Source organism: Canis aureus, chromosome 24 (assembly GCF_053574225.1).
Source record: "Canis aureus isolate CA01 chromosome 24, VMU_Caureus_v.1.0, whole genome shotgun sequence".
Classification (NCBI taxonomy): Eukaryota; Metazoa; Chordata; class Mammalia; order Carnivora; family Canidae; genus Canis; species Canis aureus.
Genome location: NC_135634.1, coordinates 18,475,255 through 18,489,482, shown reverse-complemented (window position 1 = coordinate 18,489,482; position 14,228 = coordinate 18,475,255). Strand labels below are relative to the sequence as shown.

The 14,228-nt window shown below is 36.4% G+C and overlaps 1 protein-coding gene across 7 annotated transcripts in view; it reads left to right on the top strand.

Annotated features, from left to right (window-relative positions):
• IFT88 (intraflagellar transport 88) overlaps positions 1-14,228 on the top strand; it is a 135,806-nt gene that overhangs the window by 20,320 nt on the left and 101,258 nt on the right. For all 7 annotated transcript variants that reach the window (XR_013362958.1, XR_013362959.1, XM_077868443.1 and 4 more), the window contains exons 4-7: positions 1,608-1,664; positions 2,814-2,867; positions 3,737-3,800; positions 4,734-4,803. Coding sequence is in view for 5 of the 7 variants with exons in the window: in XM_077868443.1 (XP_077724569.1) it covers positions 1,608-1,664; positions 2,814-2,867; positions 3,737-3,800; positions 4,734-4,803 (245 nt within the window). In the remaining 2 variants the exon portion in view is untranslated. The remainder of the gene's footprint in view (positions 1-1,607; positions 1,665-2,813; positions 2,868-3,736; positions 3,801-4,733; positions 4,804-14,228) is intronic.

The following is a 14,228-nucleotide window of genomic DNA, read 5'->3' as shown; positions in this document are numbered from 1 at the left end:
TGTGTCTGACATTTCCATTATATGTATTCTTTTATGAGTTTCTTTCCATTCTTTTGTTTCTCTTTTGGTTAGGTAATCTTGCCTCCTATATGTCTGATTGTTTTTGATTCAATGCCAGGTATTGTAAATGAAAATCTTTAGAAATAATTTAAGCCTGTGTGTCTAAGTTATCCAGTATGATAACCATACTGGTTATATGTACCTTTGAATTATTTAAAATAAAATAAAGTATACAAATTCAGATCCTTATCACACCAGTCACATTTCAGATGCTCAACACCCATATGTGATTTATCAGACAGGGCAGATATAGAACATTTTCATTACTGCAGGAAAGTTCTACTGGATAGCACAGCTCTAGAGGATCTTGTCTTTCACTACGGAATTTACTTTTGTTTATGGTTCTAGAGGCACTAGGAGTCCGGCTTACTTTAATCCTTTTGAGTTTAAGATGATTCTAAATTGGACTTCAATTTTATGAGGGCTTGTATACTTCTCATTTACTTTTCAGTTGTAGACTGTAGCCTTTTGAGATCACAGTCTAAAGCCTAAAGGATTATCAGGATTGCCACCTTGGCAAGCCCCGCCAACTCCACCATTTTCTTTCTTAAGACCTGTGAGTCTGTAGAGAGCTATATTCAGCTTTTCAGCCATGCCTTTTGGAGAAAAGCAGGCTCAACTGCAGGTGTAACTCTCTAGCCTTCCCTTTTCCTTATCTTGAGACCTTGTTAATTCTTCACTGCCTTATTGGTTCTTTAATACATTTGAATTGATTTTTCATAAAAAAATTTATAAAAATATTTTGTCCTAAATATAAAAATATTTAGTTGTTCCTAGTGGGAAAGTTGTTTAAAACAGCAGTCTATCATAGCCAGAGGTAGAGCTATTCTACCAATGATGTTTTAATCAAATATTTCAAATATGCCTAACAACTAACACGTATAGGATATTTCCACCTATATAATCCTATTTGACTTCAACTACCATTTTGTGATCAAGATATCCTTATTTCAAAGATGAGAAAAGATACGAATAAAATAATAATAAAATAGGAGAGCTGAGATTCAAACCCAGATTCTCTGATGCCAAATCCTGTGTCTATTGTTAGGGCTACTGGCTGGCAGTAATAAGTATATTAATGACTGATAGATGCAGCCATGAAAACTAATCTTTCTCATTTATACTTCAAGTAATTCTAAAGTCTCTTTTCTCCTTTAAAATGAATTCCAGAATATGCCTCCTTCTTAATACTTTAAAATACCTGGGCTCAGGATACCTGGGTGGCTCAGTGGTTGAGCATCTGCCTTCAGCTCAGGGCATGATCCTGGAGTCCCAGGATGGAGTCCCACATCGGGCTCCCTGCAGGAGCCTGCTTCTCCCTCTGCCTGTGTCTCTGCCTCTTTCTCTGTATCTCTCATGAATAAATAAATAAAACCTTTAAAAAAAATACCTGGGCTCCTTAATATTTAGGATAATTTAAGAGAAGTTATCCTGAATATTATATAAATATTTCTGTATCAATGAGTCTATATTTCCCATTGTTTTTCTAGTTTTCTATTGATAGTTTAATCTGATTTCTATTAACTATGTTTTTTTTCCTCCCCAAGATAACTGCTAAAATACCAAGCACAGCAGTTACTAGACCTGTAGCTACTGGATATGGGGTAGGTTTACTTAAGCTAAAAATATTAAGGTGCTTTTTCTCATCCATAAGTTTACTTTAGGCAATTCTAAATAATTTGGGGTATCTTTCAGTCCGTAACCCAGATATATTTTTCATTTTGGATAGTTACAAACCTTTAAAAAGTCTAATTTGATAAATAGCTTTACTAATCTAGTCATTTTGGTTATAAATTTATCATTAAATATTTTATTATCATTTCTGTTTATAAATCTTGTGTTTGTTGTTTGACTTCCTTTCATTTTTTGTGTAATATTACCGAGTCTCATGTGTATTCCATTCATATTTTATGTCGAGTTGAATGTTATATAAAAGTAATGATGTTTATAACATCTTAAAACATACCAATAAAAAATAAAATTTGAAAAAATAACATTTGAGAAAAATTTCAGAAGCATATATTTGGGTCTTGCTTTTATCTGAGATCTTTGGAGGAAAGATGTTATGTAAAAATCCATAAAGGAAAATTTTTAACTCTTGCCCAAATTTGGATGTCTTAGCATAAATGAAATAAAAAGGAAATGTGAGAAAAATGAAAGAATGAGGTGGAATAGCATTTCCTAGTCTTTATTACAATATTCTGTAGGGGTCAGAAAAATGGTTTTAGTACCTAGAGAGGTCCAAGATACTTGACTTCATACTATTTCTTTATATGAATAAAGAAAGTAATCATATACATAATGTTACTGTGTCAAATGGAACATGATTTTATTAATCAACCTAAGCATGTTACAAATTTCATTTTTGGTGATGTTTCAGAACAGGAAACAGCAAACATTTTTTGTGAAGAGCCAGGCAATTTAGGCTTTGCAGATCATAGCCCCTGTTGCAGCTACCAAACTCTGTCATTTGTAGTACAGAAGCCACCATAAACCATGGGCAGACCAGCGAAGTATGGCTATATTCCAATAAAATGTTATTGACAAAGACTGAAGGTTGTAGTTTGCTGAAGCTTGTTTTAGAGTTTTATTGTTTAGTCTTATATCCTCAGGTTATAAATGGAAAGAATTAGATTTACTTGCCAATATAATAAAGAAAAAAGTTATGAAGAAAACTTTTATAACTTGGTTTTTATAAAATTAAATATAGATGTTTTTTTGGAATCATTTTAATTTAGTTTTCTGTTTACTAGTCCAAGACATCCCTGGCATCATCGATGGGAAGACCAATGACAGGGGCTATTCAGGTATCTCTGTCATGTGGTTCATTTTGGGCCTCTCTTGTGACTTAGAATATTATTGCCAGTCTTTTTTATTAGATTATTTTAAAATGTTAAAGAAGGTGTTTCTTATATAATGACTGTAGTTCTTTAAATTGTGGGCTAAAGGTTGGACTGTTCAGAATCTTTGGAGGCAAAATCTCCTTGGATTTACTCAGGTCTCAAATAAAATCCTTTTGGGGAATGCACATAGAACGGGTAATTTGCTTGTGTAGTGAACTCTGTCTCCCATTTATCCTGTGCTATCACTTGCAACAATTTTTGTAGTTTTTCTCTTAGGCATATAGGAGACCAAAAAAGCAGAGGAGTAGCCAACTGATAACCTATATAACTTATATAAGGTGTTATATAAAAATCCTTGAGGTTTTCTTTTCAAACTAGGAGTAAGCACAGTTAAAGCAAGGAATTGATATTTTATAGGGGAAAGGGAAAGTAGAAACAGGACTGACATATGAGGAGGCAGGGGTAAGGAATAAGTAGAGAGTGACTAAAAATCAGTATTAAGGGGTGCCTGGGTGGCACAGTTGGTTAAGCGTTTGACTTTTGGTTTCAACTCAGGTCATGATCTCAGGGTAGTGAGATCGAGCCTTGCGTCAGGCTCTGCACCCAGTGTGGAGTCTGCTTAAAATTTTTCTCTCCCTCCCCCACCACACTCTCTCTTGCGCTCTCTCTCTCTCTCTCTCTCTCTCAAATAAATAAATCTTTCTATTTTTAGAAATCAGTATTAAAAATTGGTACCAAAAAAAGGACTATGTTAATACATGTGCCATGTTCAGAACTATAAATAAGTAAATCTTATTTAAGAATACCTTTTAATTGATTCTTTTTCTTTCAAGGATGGAGTTACTAGACCAATGACAGCAGTGAGAGCAGCTGGTTTTACCAAAGCAGCTTTGAGAGGTTTGTTATTTATCTCTTCTAATAATTTTTTTCAGATGTATTAATATTGTTAATGTGTTTCTGTGGTAAATGTTATTAGAATTTTAAATAAAACCTAACATGCCTTTGATTAAAAGGGATATCATTATTTTGGGTACCATGAAGAAAGGAAAGGGGTAATGAAAATGTTCTGCATCTCAATTGGAATGGTGGTTATACTGGCATGTAATTTGTCAAAATGTGCTGATGTGTACATTAAAAATGTGTGCATTTAAAAAAAACTAAAAAATGTGCAATTTATTTTATATAAGTTAAATCTCAAAATATTATAGGTGAAATCGGTATCTAAATATGTAAGTAGGGGCAGCCCCGATGGCTCAGCGGTTTAGTGCCGCCTTCAGCCCAGGGTATGATCCTGGAGACCTGAGATCAAGTCCCATGTCGGGCTCCCTGCGTGGACCCTGCTTCTCCCTCTGCCTGTGTCTTTGCCTCTCTCTCTCTCTGTGTCTCTCATGAATACATAAAATCTTAAAAATAAATTTAAGAATAAATAAATAAATATGTAAGTAAGTCATAATTTAAAAATAAGATGATTATGACAAAAGTTAATATTATACCAAAAAAAGTTAAAAACTCAATACTAGGTCATTACTCACATGATTGATAATTTAAAGTTCACAATAGGATAGATTACTGTGGAGGAGAAGTGAACACTGAGAGAGTACTCATTTTTGTTTTCACATTTTATTTATGTAACTTGATATATGTTAAAATCTTACCAATTTTTTGATATATAAAATGTTTATATAGACATAATAAATGTCCTGGCCATTTAATAAATAGGTAATTTAAACCATTTAATAAATAGGTAAATTAAATATGTTGTGCAAGTTTTTATATTTTCTTTAATTATGCTGTATCACAAATTCAGTATGAACTCTTGAATTGTCTCAGGCTCTGCATTTGACCCACTTGGTCAGTCAAGGGGCCCTGCTCCTCCTTTGGAAGCCAAAAATGAAGATAGGTATGTAAGTTCTCATGTTGTTTTATTGTTGTTGCATATTTTTAATTTACATTTCCCAAATACATAATTCTCAGGTATTTTATTTAAAAAATTTTTAAATTAAATTTAATTTGCCAACATATAGTATGACACCCAGTGCTCAACTCATCAAGTGCCCTCCTTAGTGCCCATCAGCTAGTTACCCCATCCCCCCACTCTCCTCCTCTTCTGAATATTTTCAGATATTTTAGAAGTTAGAAGTTCATGTCAACAGCACCCAAATGTTTATAGCAGCATTATTCATAATAGCCAAGATATGGAAGCAGCTCAAGTGTCCATCAATCAATGAATGGATAAAAATGTCATATATATATTTGTGTGTGTGTGTCTGTGTGTAATGGAATGTTATTCAGCCATTAAAAATGGAATCTTATCATTTGCAATGACATGGAACTAGAGAGTATAGTACAAGTGAAATAAGTCAGTCAGAGAAAGAATATGCTATATGATTTCACTCATATGTGAAATTTAAGACACAAAGCAGGGAAGGGAAGATGGCAGAGTTAAGAGGACCCTACTCCCACTTCATGAGGCTCACCTCATCCCGCAATACAATTCAATAACTATCAAATCATTCTAAATACTCCAGAAATCAATCTGAAGACTGGCAGAACATATTCCACAACTAAAGGTTGAGAAGAAGCCACATTTGAAGAAAGTAGAAAGTGTGGAGGCATAGTTTAGAAGAGAAAGGGATTGTAGCTGCTGTGGTGGAGAGGGAGCCATGGTTGTGGAGAAGGGTGAGAGACAAACTGGCACACGGCAATGCACAGGTAAAAAGAATCCCCTTAGCAACTGGCTTGTAAAGTGAGAACGCTTGAATTTGGTGAGTTTTTGCAACCACCAGGGCATAAAGCCTGAAGTCAGAGGACATTTGGGTTGCTTTTGGAGAAAAGCCAGGATAAACATCACGCAGACTTATGGCATGGAAACAGTGATCTGGAGGGTGCTTGGGAGCACACAGTGGGGAGGTTATTCACTCATCTTGGAGTGTGTCCCAGAGGGTCAGTATTCATACACACTTTGGGAACAATGGAACTGGCATGCGCTGTTTTCCTCCCTTGCCCCTCAGCATAAACACAGAGCCACCTGTGGGAACAAGCACAGCACCAACACTTGTTATCTAACTTGCTTATACCAAGCTACACACCTGCATGCTCTAGTGGGACCATTCTTCCCATTCAGGCTGGCCTGAGTCACAAGTGTAGCGGACCCTTCCTTTGAGAAGACCAGCCCATACCGCTACCAACACCACACCTCCTGACCCAGGAATTTTGTGAGGCCTTGGTTTTGGTGGCAGTGGCAACAAGTCTCATTTCACAAATAGGTCAGAGCACACCTCATTAAAATTTGCCACATTCGGGCCAGGGACCAGACACTGCCCACAGCAGGCAAAGAGAGCTTCTGCAGACAACGGGCTTGAGGGATAAAGTGGCCAGGATACAACAGCAAGTACACACAGCACACGCTGGAGACACTCCTGGAAGCTCCAGGCTCTGGGGAGCAGGGGAAGCTACATGGCAGGGCACTACACACCATTACCCTCAAGAACAGAAGACATGATAGAAGAAGAAGACTTTCCTAACACACAGAAACAAGCACAAAGACTTAGACAAAATGAGAAGACAGAGGAATGTGTTCCAGATGAAAGAACAGGAGAAGGCCACAGCAGGAGATCTAAGCAAAACAGATATAAGTAACATGCTGGATAGAGAATTTAAAGAAATGATCATAAAGAGACTCAGTGGACTTGAGAAGAGTAGAATACATGAATGACACCCTAACACAAGATAAAGAATAACATAGCAGAGATAAAAGTACAATAAATGAAATGAGAAACATGCTTGGTGGAAGGAACAAAAGGCTGGAAGAAGCAGAGGAATGAATTAATGACCTAGAAGACAGAGCAGTGGAGAGTAATCAGGCTGAACAAAAGAGAGAAAAAAGAATTCTGCAAAGTGAGAATAGACTTAGGGACTCAATGACTCCACCAAATGTAGTAACATCCATATTATAGGAGACCCAGAAGAAAAGAGAAAAAAGGGGGCAGAAAACTTATTTGAAGAAATAATAGCTGAAAGCTTCCCTAATCTGGGGAAGAAAAGAGACATCCAGATCCAGGAGGCAAAGAGAACCCTCATCAAAATTGACAAAAGTAGACCAACACCAAGACATGTTATAATTAAAATGGCAAAATATAGTGATAAAGAAAAAATATTAAAAGCAGCAAGACAAAAGAAGGCAGTAACTTATGAGGGAAAATCCATTAAGCTAGCCAGAGATTTTTCAGCAGACACTTTCCAAGCCAGAAGGGAGGGGCATGTGCTAAATGGGAAAAATCTTCCGACAAGATTACTCTATCTAACAAGGCTATCATTCAGCATAGGAGGGGAGATTAAGAGTTTCCCAGACAAACAAAAACTGAATGAGTTCATGACCACTAAACCAGCCTGGGAAGAAATGTTAAAGCAGATTCTCTGAGTGGAAAAAAAAAAAAAAAAGATTCTCTGAGTGGCAAGGAAAGACCAAAAGCGACAGTAAGAAAGTAGGAAACAGGCAGTAAAAATGAATATTTCTATAAAAAAAAATCAGCCAAGGAACTCACAAAATAAAAGGATATAAAATATGACACCATATACCTAAAACGTGTGGAGGACAGGAGTAAAGAATGGGTTCAAACTTAAACGACCATTAAGATAGACTACTACATGCAGAAGCTGCTATATACAAACCAAATGGTAACCACAAATCAAAAACTACTAATGAATTATATACAAAGAAAAGAGAAAGAAATCCAAATGTATCACTAAAGAAAACAGCAAGCCATGAAACAGAGACTGATAAGAAAGGATCAGAGAAAATCTTCAGAAACAACCACAAAACAAGCAATAAAATGGCAAAAAATACACATCTATCAATCATTACTTTTAATGTAAATGGACTAACACTCCTATCAAAAGATATAGGGTAACAGAATGGATAAAAAAAAACAAGACCCATCTATATGCTGCCTACAAGAGACTCATTTTAGACTTAAAGCCACCTGCAGACTGAAAGTGAGGGAATGGAGAAACATCTACTATGCAAACGGATGTTAAAAGAAAGCCAGAGTAGTGGTACTTATATCAGACAAACTAGACTTTAAAACAAAGACTATAATGACACAGAGGACAGTATATAGTAATAAAGGAGACAATCTAACAAGGTATATGAAGATATAACAATTTATAAATATAGGGGTGCCTGTGTGGCTCATTTGGTTAAGAGTCTGCCTTTGACTCAGGTCATGATCTCAGGGTCCTGGTATTGAGCCTAGAGCAGGGAGCTTGCTTCTCCCTCTGCCTACAGCTCTGCCTACTTGTGTTCCCCACCCCTTCTCTCTCTGTCAAAAAAATAAAATCTTTTTTAAAAACTCTCAAAACAATTATAAATATTTACGCACCCAAAATGGGAGCACCCAAATACATAAAACAGTTAATAACAAACTTAAAGGAACTAACCTGTAGCAATAGAGACAAAAGAACATCATTTACATTAGTGGATAGATCATCTGAACACAAAACCAACAAGGAAACAATGGTTTTGAATGATGCCCCGGAACAGATGGATTTAACATATATTTAGAACATTCCATCCTGAAACAGCAGAATACACATTCTTTTCAAGTTCAGGACCAGATGGCTTCCAAATTCTGCCAAACATTTGAAGAAGAATTAATATCTATTCTTCTCAAACTATTCCAAAATAAAATAAGGGAAGGATTACTTTCCATTTCATTCTGTGAGACCAGCATTACCCTGATACCAAAACCAAATAAAGAGACCAAAAATAGGGAATTATAGATCAGTATCTCTGATGAACATAGATACTACAATCCTTAACAAAATGCTAAGAAACAGGATTCAACAGTATATTTTTAAAAATTGTTCACCATGAGCAAGTGGGATTTATTCCTGGGTTGCAAGGATGGTTCAGTATTTGCAAATCAATCAACGTGTTACATCAAGTCCATGAGAGAAAAGAATAAAAACCGTAGGATCATTTTAGTAGACGCAGAAAAAGCATTTGACAAAGCACAACATCCATTCATGTTTAAAACCCTCAACAGTAAGTTTAGAGGGGACATAATAAACGCTATGTATGAGAAACCTCCAACTAACATCATCCTAAATAGGAAAAAACAGAGCTTTTTCCCTAAAGTTCAGGAATAAGACAGGAATGTCCACTCTCATCACTCTCTTTTAGTCAGCATAGTACTGGAAATCCTAGCCACAGCAGTGAGGCACAAAAAGAAATGTATCCAAATCGGCAGTGTATTAGAACTTTCAATATTTGCAGATACATTTTTGTCTCTATATGAAAAACCTGAAAGACTTTGCCAAAAAACTGCTAGAACTGATAAGCAAATTTAGTTGCAGGACACAAAAACTGCAGAAATCTGTTGCAGTTTTTTTTTTTTTAAGATTTTATTTTTTTATTCATGAGGGGGGGCTCGCAGAGACGTAGAGGGAGAAGCAGGCTCCCTGCAGGGAGCCCGATGTGGGACTGGATCCCAGGTCTCCAGGATCACACCCTGCGCTGAAGGTGGCGCTAAACCACTGAGCCACCCGGGCTGCCCTCTGTTGCAGTTTTTTTTTTTTTTTTTTTTAATTTTTTTTTATTTTATTTATGATAGTCACAGAGAGAGAGAGAGAGGCAGAGACACAGGCAGAGGGAGAAGCAGGCTCCATGCACCGGGAGCCTGATGTGGGATTCGATTCCGGGTCTCCAGGATCGCGCCCTGGGCCAAAGGCAGGCGCCAAACCGCTGCGCCACCCAGGGATCCCTGTTGCAGTTTTATATGCCAATAATGAAGCAGCAAAAAGAAATTAAGAAAACAATTCCATATATACTTGCACCAAATATGATCAAATACTTTGTGATAAACCTAACCAAAGAGGTAAAGACCTTTACTTTGAAAACTATAAAATATCAATGAAAGAACTTGAAGACAACACAAAGAAATGGAAAGATACTCCAAGTTCATGGATTAGAAGAACAAATATTGTTAAAATGTCTATATTACACAAAGCATGCTACACATTTAGTGCAATCCCTATCAGAATACCAATAGCGGGATCCCTGGGTGGCGCAGCGGTTTGGCGCCTGCCTTTGGCCCAGGGCGCGATCCTGGAGACCTGGGATCGAATCCCACATCAGGCTCCCGGTGCATGGAGCCTGCTTCTCCCTCTGCCTATGTCTCTGCCTCTCTCTCTCTCTGTGACTATCATAAATAAAAAAAAAAAAAAAAAAAAAAAAAAAAGAATACCAATAGCCTTTTTCACAGAACAAACCTAAAATTTTGTGGAAGCACAAAACACTTTGAATAGCCAAAGCAATCTTGAAAAAGAAAAGCAAAGGTGAAGGCTTCAGAATTCCAGACTTCAGGTTATCTTATGGAGCTATAGTAAGCAAAACAGCAAAAATAGACACAAAGTTCAGTGGAACAGTATAGAATATCCAGAAGTAAACCACAACTATATGGTGAGTTAATCTTGGACAACACAGGAAAGAATATCCAATGGGAAAAAGACAGTCTCTTCAAATAATGTTGAGAGAACTGGACACAACATGCAGAAGAATGAAACTGGAGCACTTTCTTGCACCATATACAAAAATGAACTCAAAATGGATTAAGAACCTAAAACCACAAAAACCCCAGAAGAGAACACAGGCAGTGATTTCTTGGACATTAGCCATAGCAACATTTTTCTAGATACGTCTCCTGAGGCAAGAGAAATCAAACCAAACCTAAAATATTGGGACTAGATCAAGATAAAAAGCTTCTGCATAATGAAGGAAACAACCAACAAAACTAAAAGGCAACATACGGAAGGGGAGATGTTTGCTAATGACCTGATTATGGGTTAATGTCCAATATATATAAAGAACTTAAAAGCTCAACACCCAAAAAACAACTTCAATTTAAAAATGGGCAGAAGACCTCCAGATGACCAATAGACACAGAAAAGATTACTCCTCATCACTTACCATCAATGAAATAGAAATCAGAACTATAGTGAGCTATCCTCCTCACACCTGTCAGAATGACTAAAATCAACACAAGACTCAACAGGTGTTGGCGAGGACACGGAGAAAGAGGAACGCTCATGCACTGTTGGTTAGAATCCAAACTGCAGCCACTGTGGAAAACAGTATGGAGATTCCTCAAAAAGTTAAAAATAGAACTATTGTACAATCTAGTAGTAGCACCACTGGGTATTTACCCAAGGAATACAAAATCACGAATTCAAAGGGATACATACACCCCTGTGTTTATAGTAGCATTATTTATCATAGCCAAATTATGAAAGCAGTCCATAGATCAATGAATGAATAAAGAAGATGTGGCATATATATATATATATATATATATATATATATATATATGTTGGAATATTATTTAGCCATAAAAAGAATGAAATCTTGCCATTTGCAATGACATGGGTGGAGGTAGTGTAATACCAAATAGGAGAAAGACACCGGATGATATCACTCCTCTGTGGAATTTAAGAAACAAAACAAATGAGCAAAGGAAAAAAAAAAAGAGACAAACTAGGAAAGAGAATCTTAACAGATTGATGGTTACCAGAGTGAAGATGGGTGGGGAATGGGGGAAATACATGATGGGGGTTAAGAAATGCAGTTGTGATGAGCAACGGGTGATTAGAAGAAATAGTTTTTTTAAGACTTAATTAAGGGGCACCTGGGTGGCTCAGTCAGTTAAGCATCTGCCTTTGGCTTATGTCATGATCTCAGGGACCTGGGATCAAGCCCCATGTCGGGCTCCCAGCTCAGCAGGGAGCCTGTTTCTCCCACTCCTGATCTCCCTGCTTATATATGCTCACTCTCTCTGTCAAGTAAATAAAATCTTTAAAAAATTATCATGTGTCCTCAAAAACAAAAGTTCACATCAGCAGAATAGTAATCAAAACATTATCCCTGCTTCTTGGAACAATCAAAAGAATCAAGTCTAAGAAAAACAGCTTGTGTGTTCTATGCAGTTTTATTGTAATATTACTTGATGTGAAGGTATGTCTAATTTTTACGGGTACCAATATTCTTTTGGAGGCCAAATGGAATTGAAAATGTAATAGGATATGCTTATTTCAAAAAATGTTTTGGGATGCCTGGGTGGCTCAGTGGTTGAGCATCTGTCTTTGGCTCAGGGAGTGATCCTGGGATTGAGTCCCACATCGGGTTCCCTGTGAGGAACCTGCTTCTTCCTCTGCCTGTGTTTCTGCCTCTCTCTCTCTCTGTCTCTCTGCCTCATGAATAAATAAATTTTTTTAAAAATGAAAAAATAGAAAAAATATTTCAATAAAAAAAGAACATATAGGAAGTTCATCATATCAATTTGAAAATTTTAATTTTTTAGAGAATTAATTTAGTTTTGTGCTAGTGGCTAAAGAGTAGCCCAAAGTGGTGGCATAAATTCAGGTATATGTATTTACTCATATCTATATACCATTGACATAAACATTTTACAATTAGTAACATAAGCCAGCATTTAATGAGTATTCACTGTGTACTGCTGTGAGGTGCTATATATTAAATGAAGACTTAGCTGTTTTTATCATTAGTTCATAGAGAGAGACATCTTTACCTGGTGGCACTAATAAATGGCAGGACAGATTTGAACCAAGGCTGTTTCTAGAGCTCATGTTATTAAATACTGCCCTGTTTTTCTTCTTCTTCTTTATTTTTTTTTTTAAGATTTATTTATTTATTTACCAGAGACACAGAAAGAGAGAGAGAGAGGCAGAGGGAGAAGCAGGCTCGATCCTGGGTCTCCAGGATCACGCCCTGGGCCGAAGGCAGCGCTAAACTGCTAAGCCACCCAGGCTGCCCACTGTTTTTCTTCTATATAATAGATTTTTAAAGTTTTTTTTTAATTTTTATTTATTTATGATAGTCACACAGAGAGAGAGAGAGGCAGAGACACAGGCAGAGGGAGAAGCAGGCTCCATGCACCGGGAGCCCGACATGGGATTCGATCCCGGGTCTCCAGGATTGCGCCCTGGGCCAAAGGCAGGCGCTAAACCACTGCACCACCCAGGGTTCCCTATAATAGATATTTTTAAATTGTAATTCTTAAGCCCAGTATTTGAGCTATTGTAGGAGTTACATAATTTCTCTTTTTCACTAACGAAGAATCTCTATAGAAAATCTGTTTACCTTGTGTCCTAGTTAATGACAGCATGTTTGCTAATAAAAGTGTATTACATTATTTAAATACCAATTCATTTAGGAATCCCTTCAGTTTCCAACAACAGAGGACATCAGAAAAACATACACACAAATTAAGAACATTTATTATCTTATATAATAGGAGGTCTGGAGGAAGGGCACTTCTAGGAATAAATGGTTAATTTAACTGCTCAATAGCATCATCCCTAGTTCAGCTTCTCTGTGATTCCCTTGGTCTTTCTAAGAGCTTGCCATCCTATCATGACAGAAGAACTGAGAGAGTTCAGAATCTCCATGTAATTAATAAAGCCTAGAGTCAGTTCCCAGTCTTGGATCCTTTTAAAAAGCGAAGAAAATCTTCCCAGGAACTCTCTACCCGAAGCAAACCTTTCTTCATTTCTTATGGCCAGAAGTGCATCATATGTGCATGAATGAACCAAACCTTTGGCAAGAGAGTAAAACTCTTGACTAGCTCAGATCCTGTATGCAAGGAGGAAGAATGGTGGCAGGTTCTTGTATGGGTAGGTGTCCAATAGTTTCTGCATATAAAGTTTATTTTCCTGGTACTCGTTAGGGACAGGGTAATTACTTTTAGTGTCTTTATAACATTTATAACTTTAAAATTTTATATTTATATTTTAGATTTAATAACAATCTATAAGCAATATTGGAAGACATTTATTAGAGTGTTTTGTAGTATAAAATAGAAGTCTACTTTATTGTAATCTTTATAAAACTGTTTTTATTATGCTCATTGCTCAGTTAAAATTTTGCTTTTAGTAAACTAACAAAATTTGTATCCCACTGACTAAATTTGTAATAAGATTCTACCATAGAATATACTCTACAGACAAAACTATACTATTAAATTTATTCCTGTATTTTTTAAAAGTCCATTTGTAGAGACAATACACTAGTGTGTATTCTGAAATATTCCTAGTAAAATTTTATTTAGGCACTCACTGATGTACATTCAGAGTATTGTGGTAATTTGCTGGAAGAAAAGGTAGCAAAATGACATGTTATTTTTGAAATGTGACTGATTTGGGAGTACTATGTCTACTACTAATGGACTCAGGATTTTTTAACTTCTTCACATTGTTGGAAATATTCTCTAGAGTACCCATCTGGTAGTAACTGATACTTTTCAACTCTTT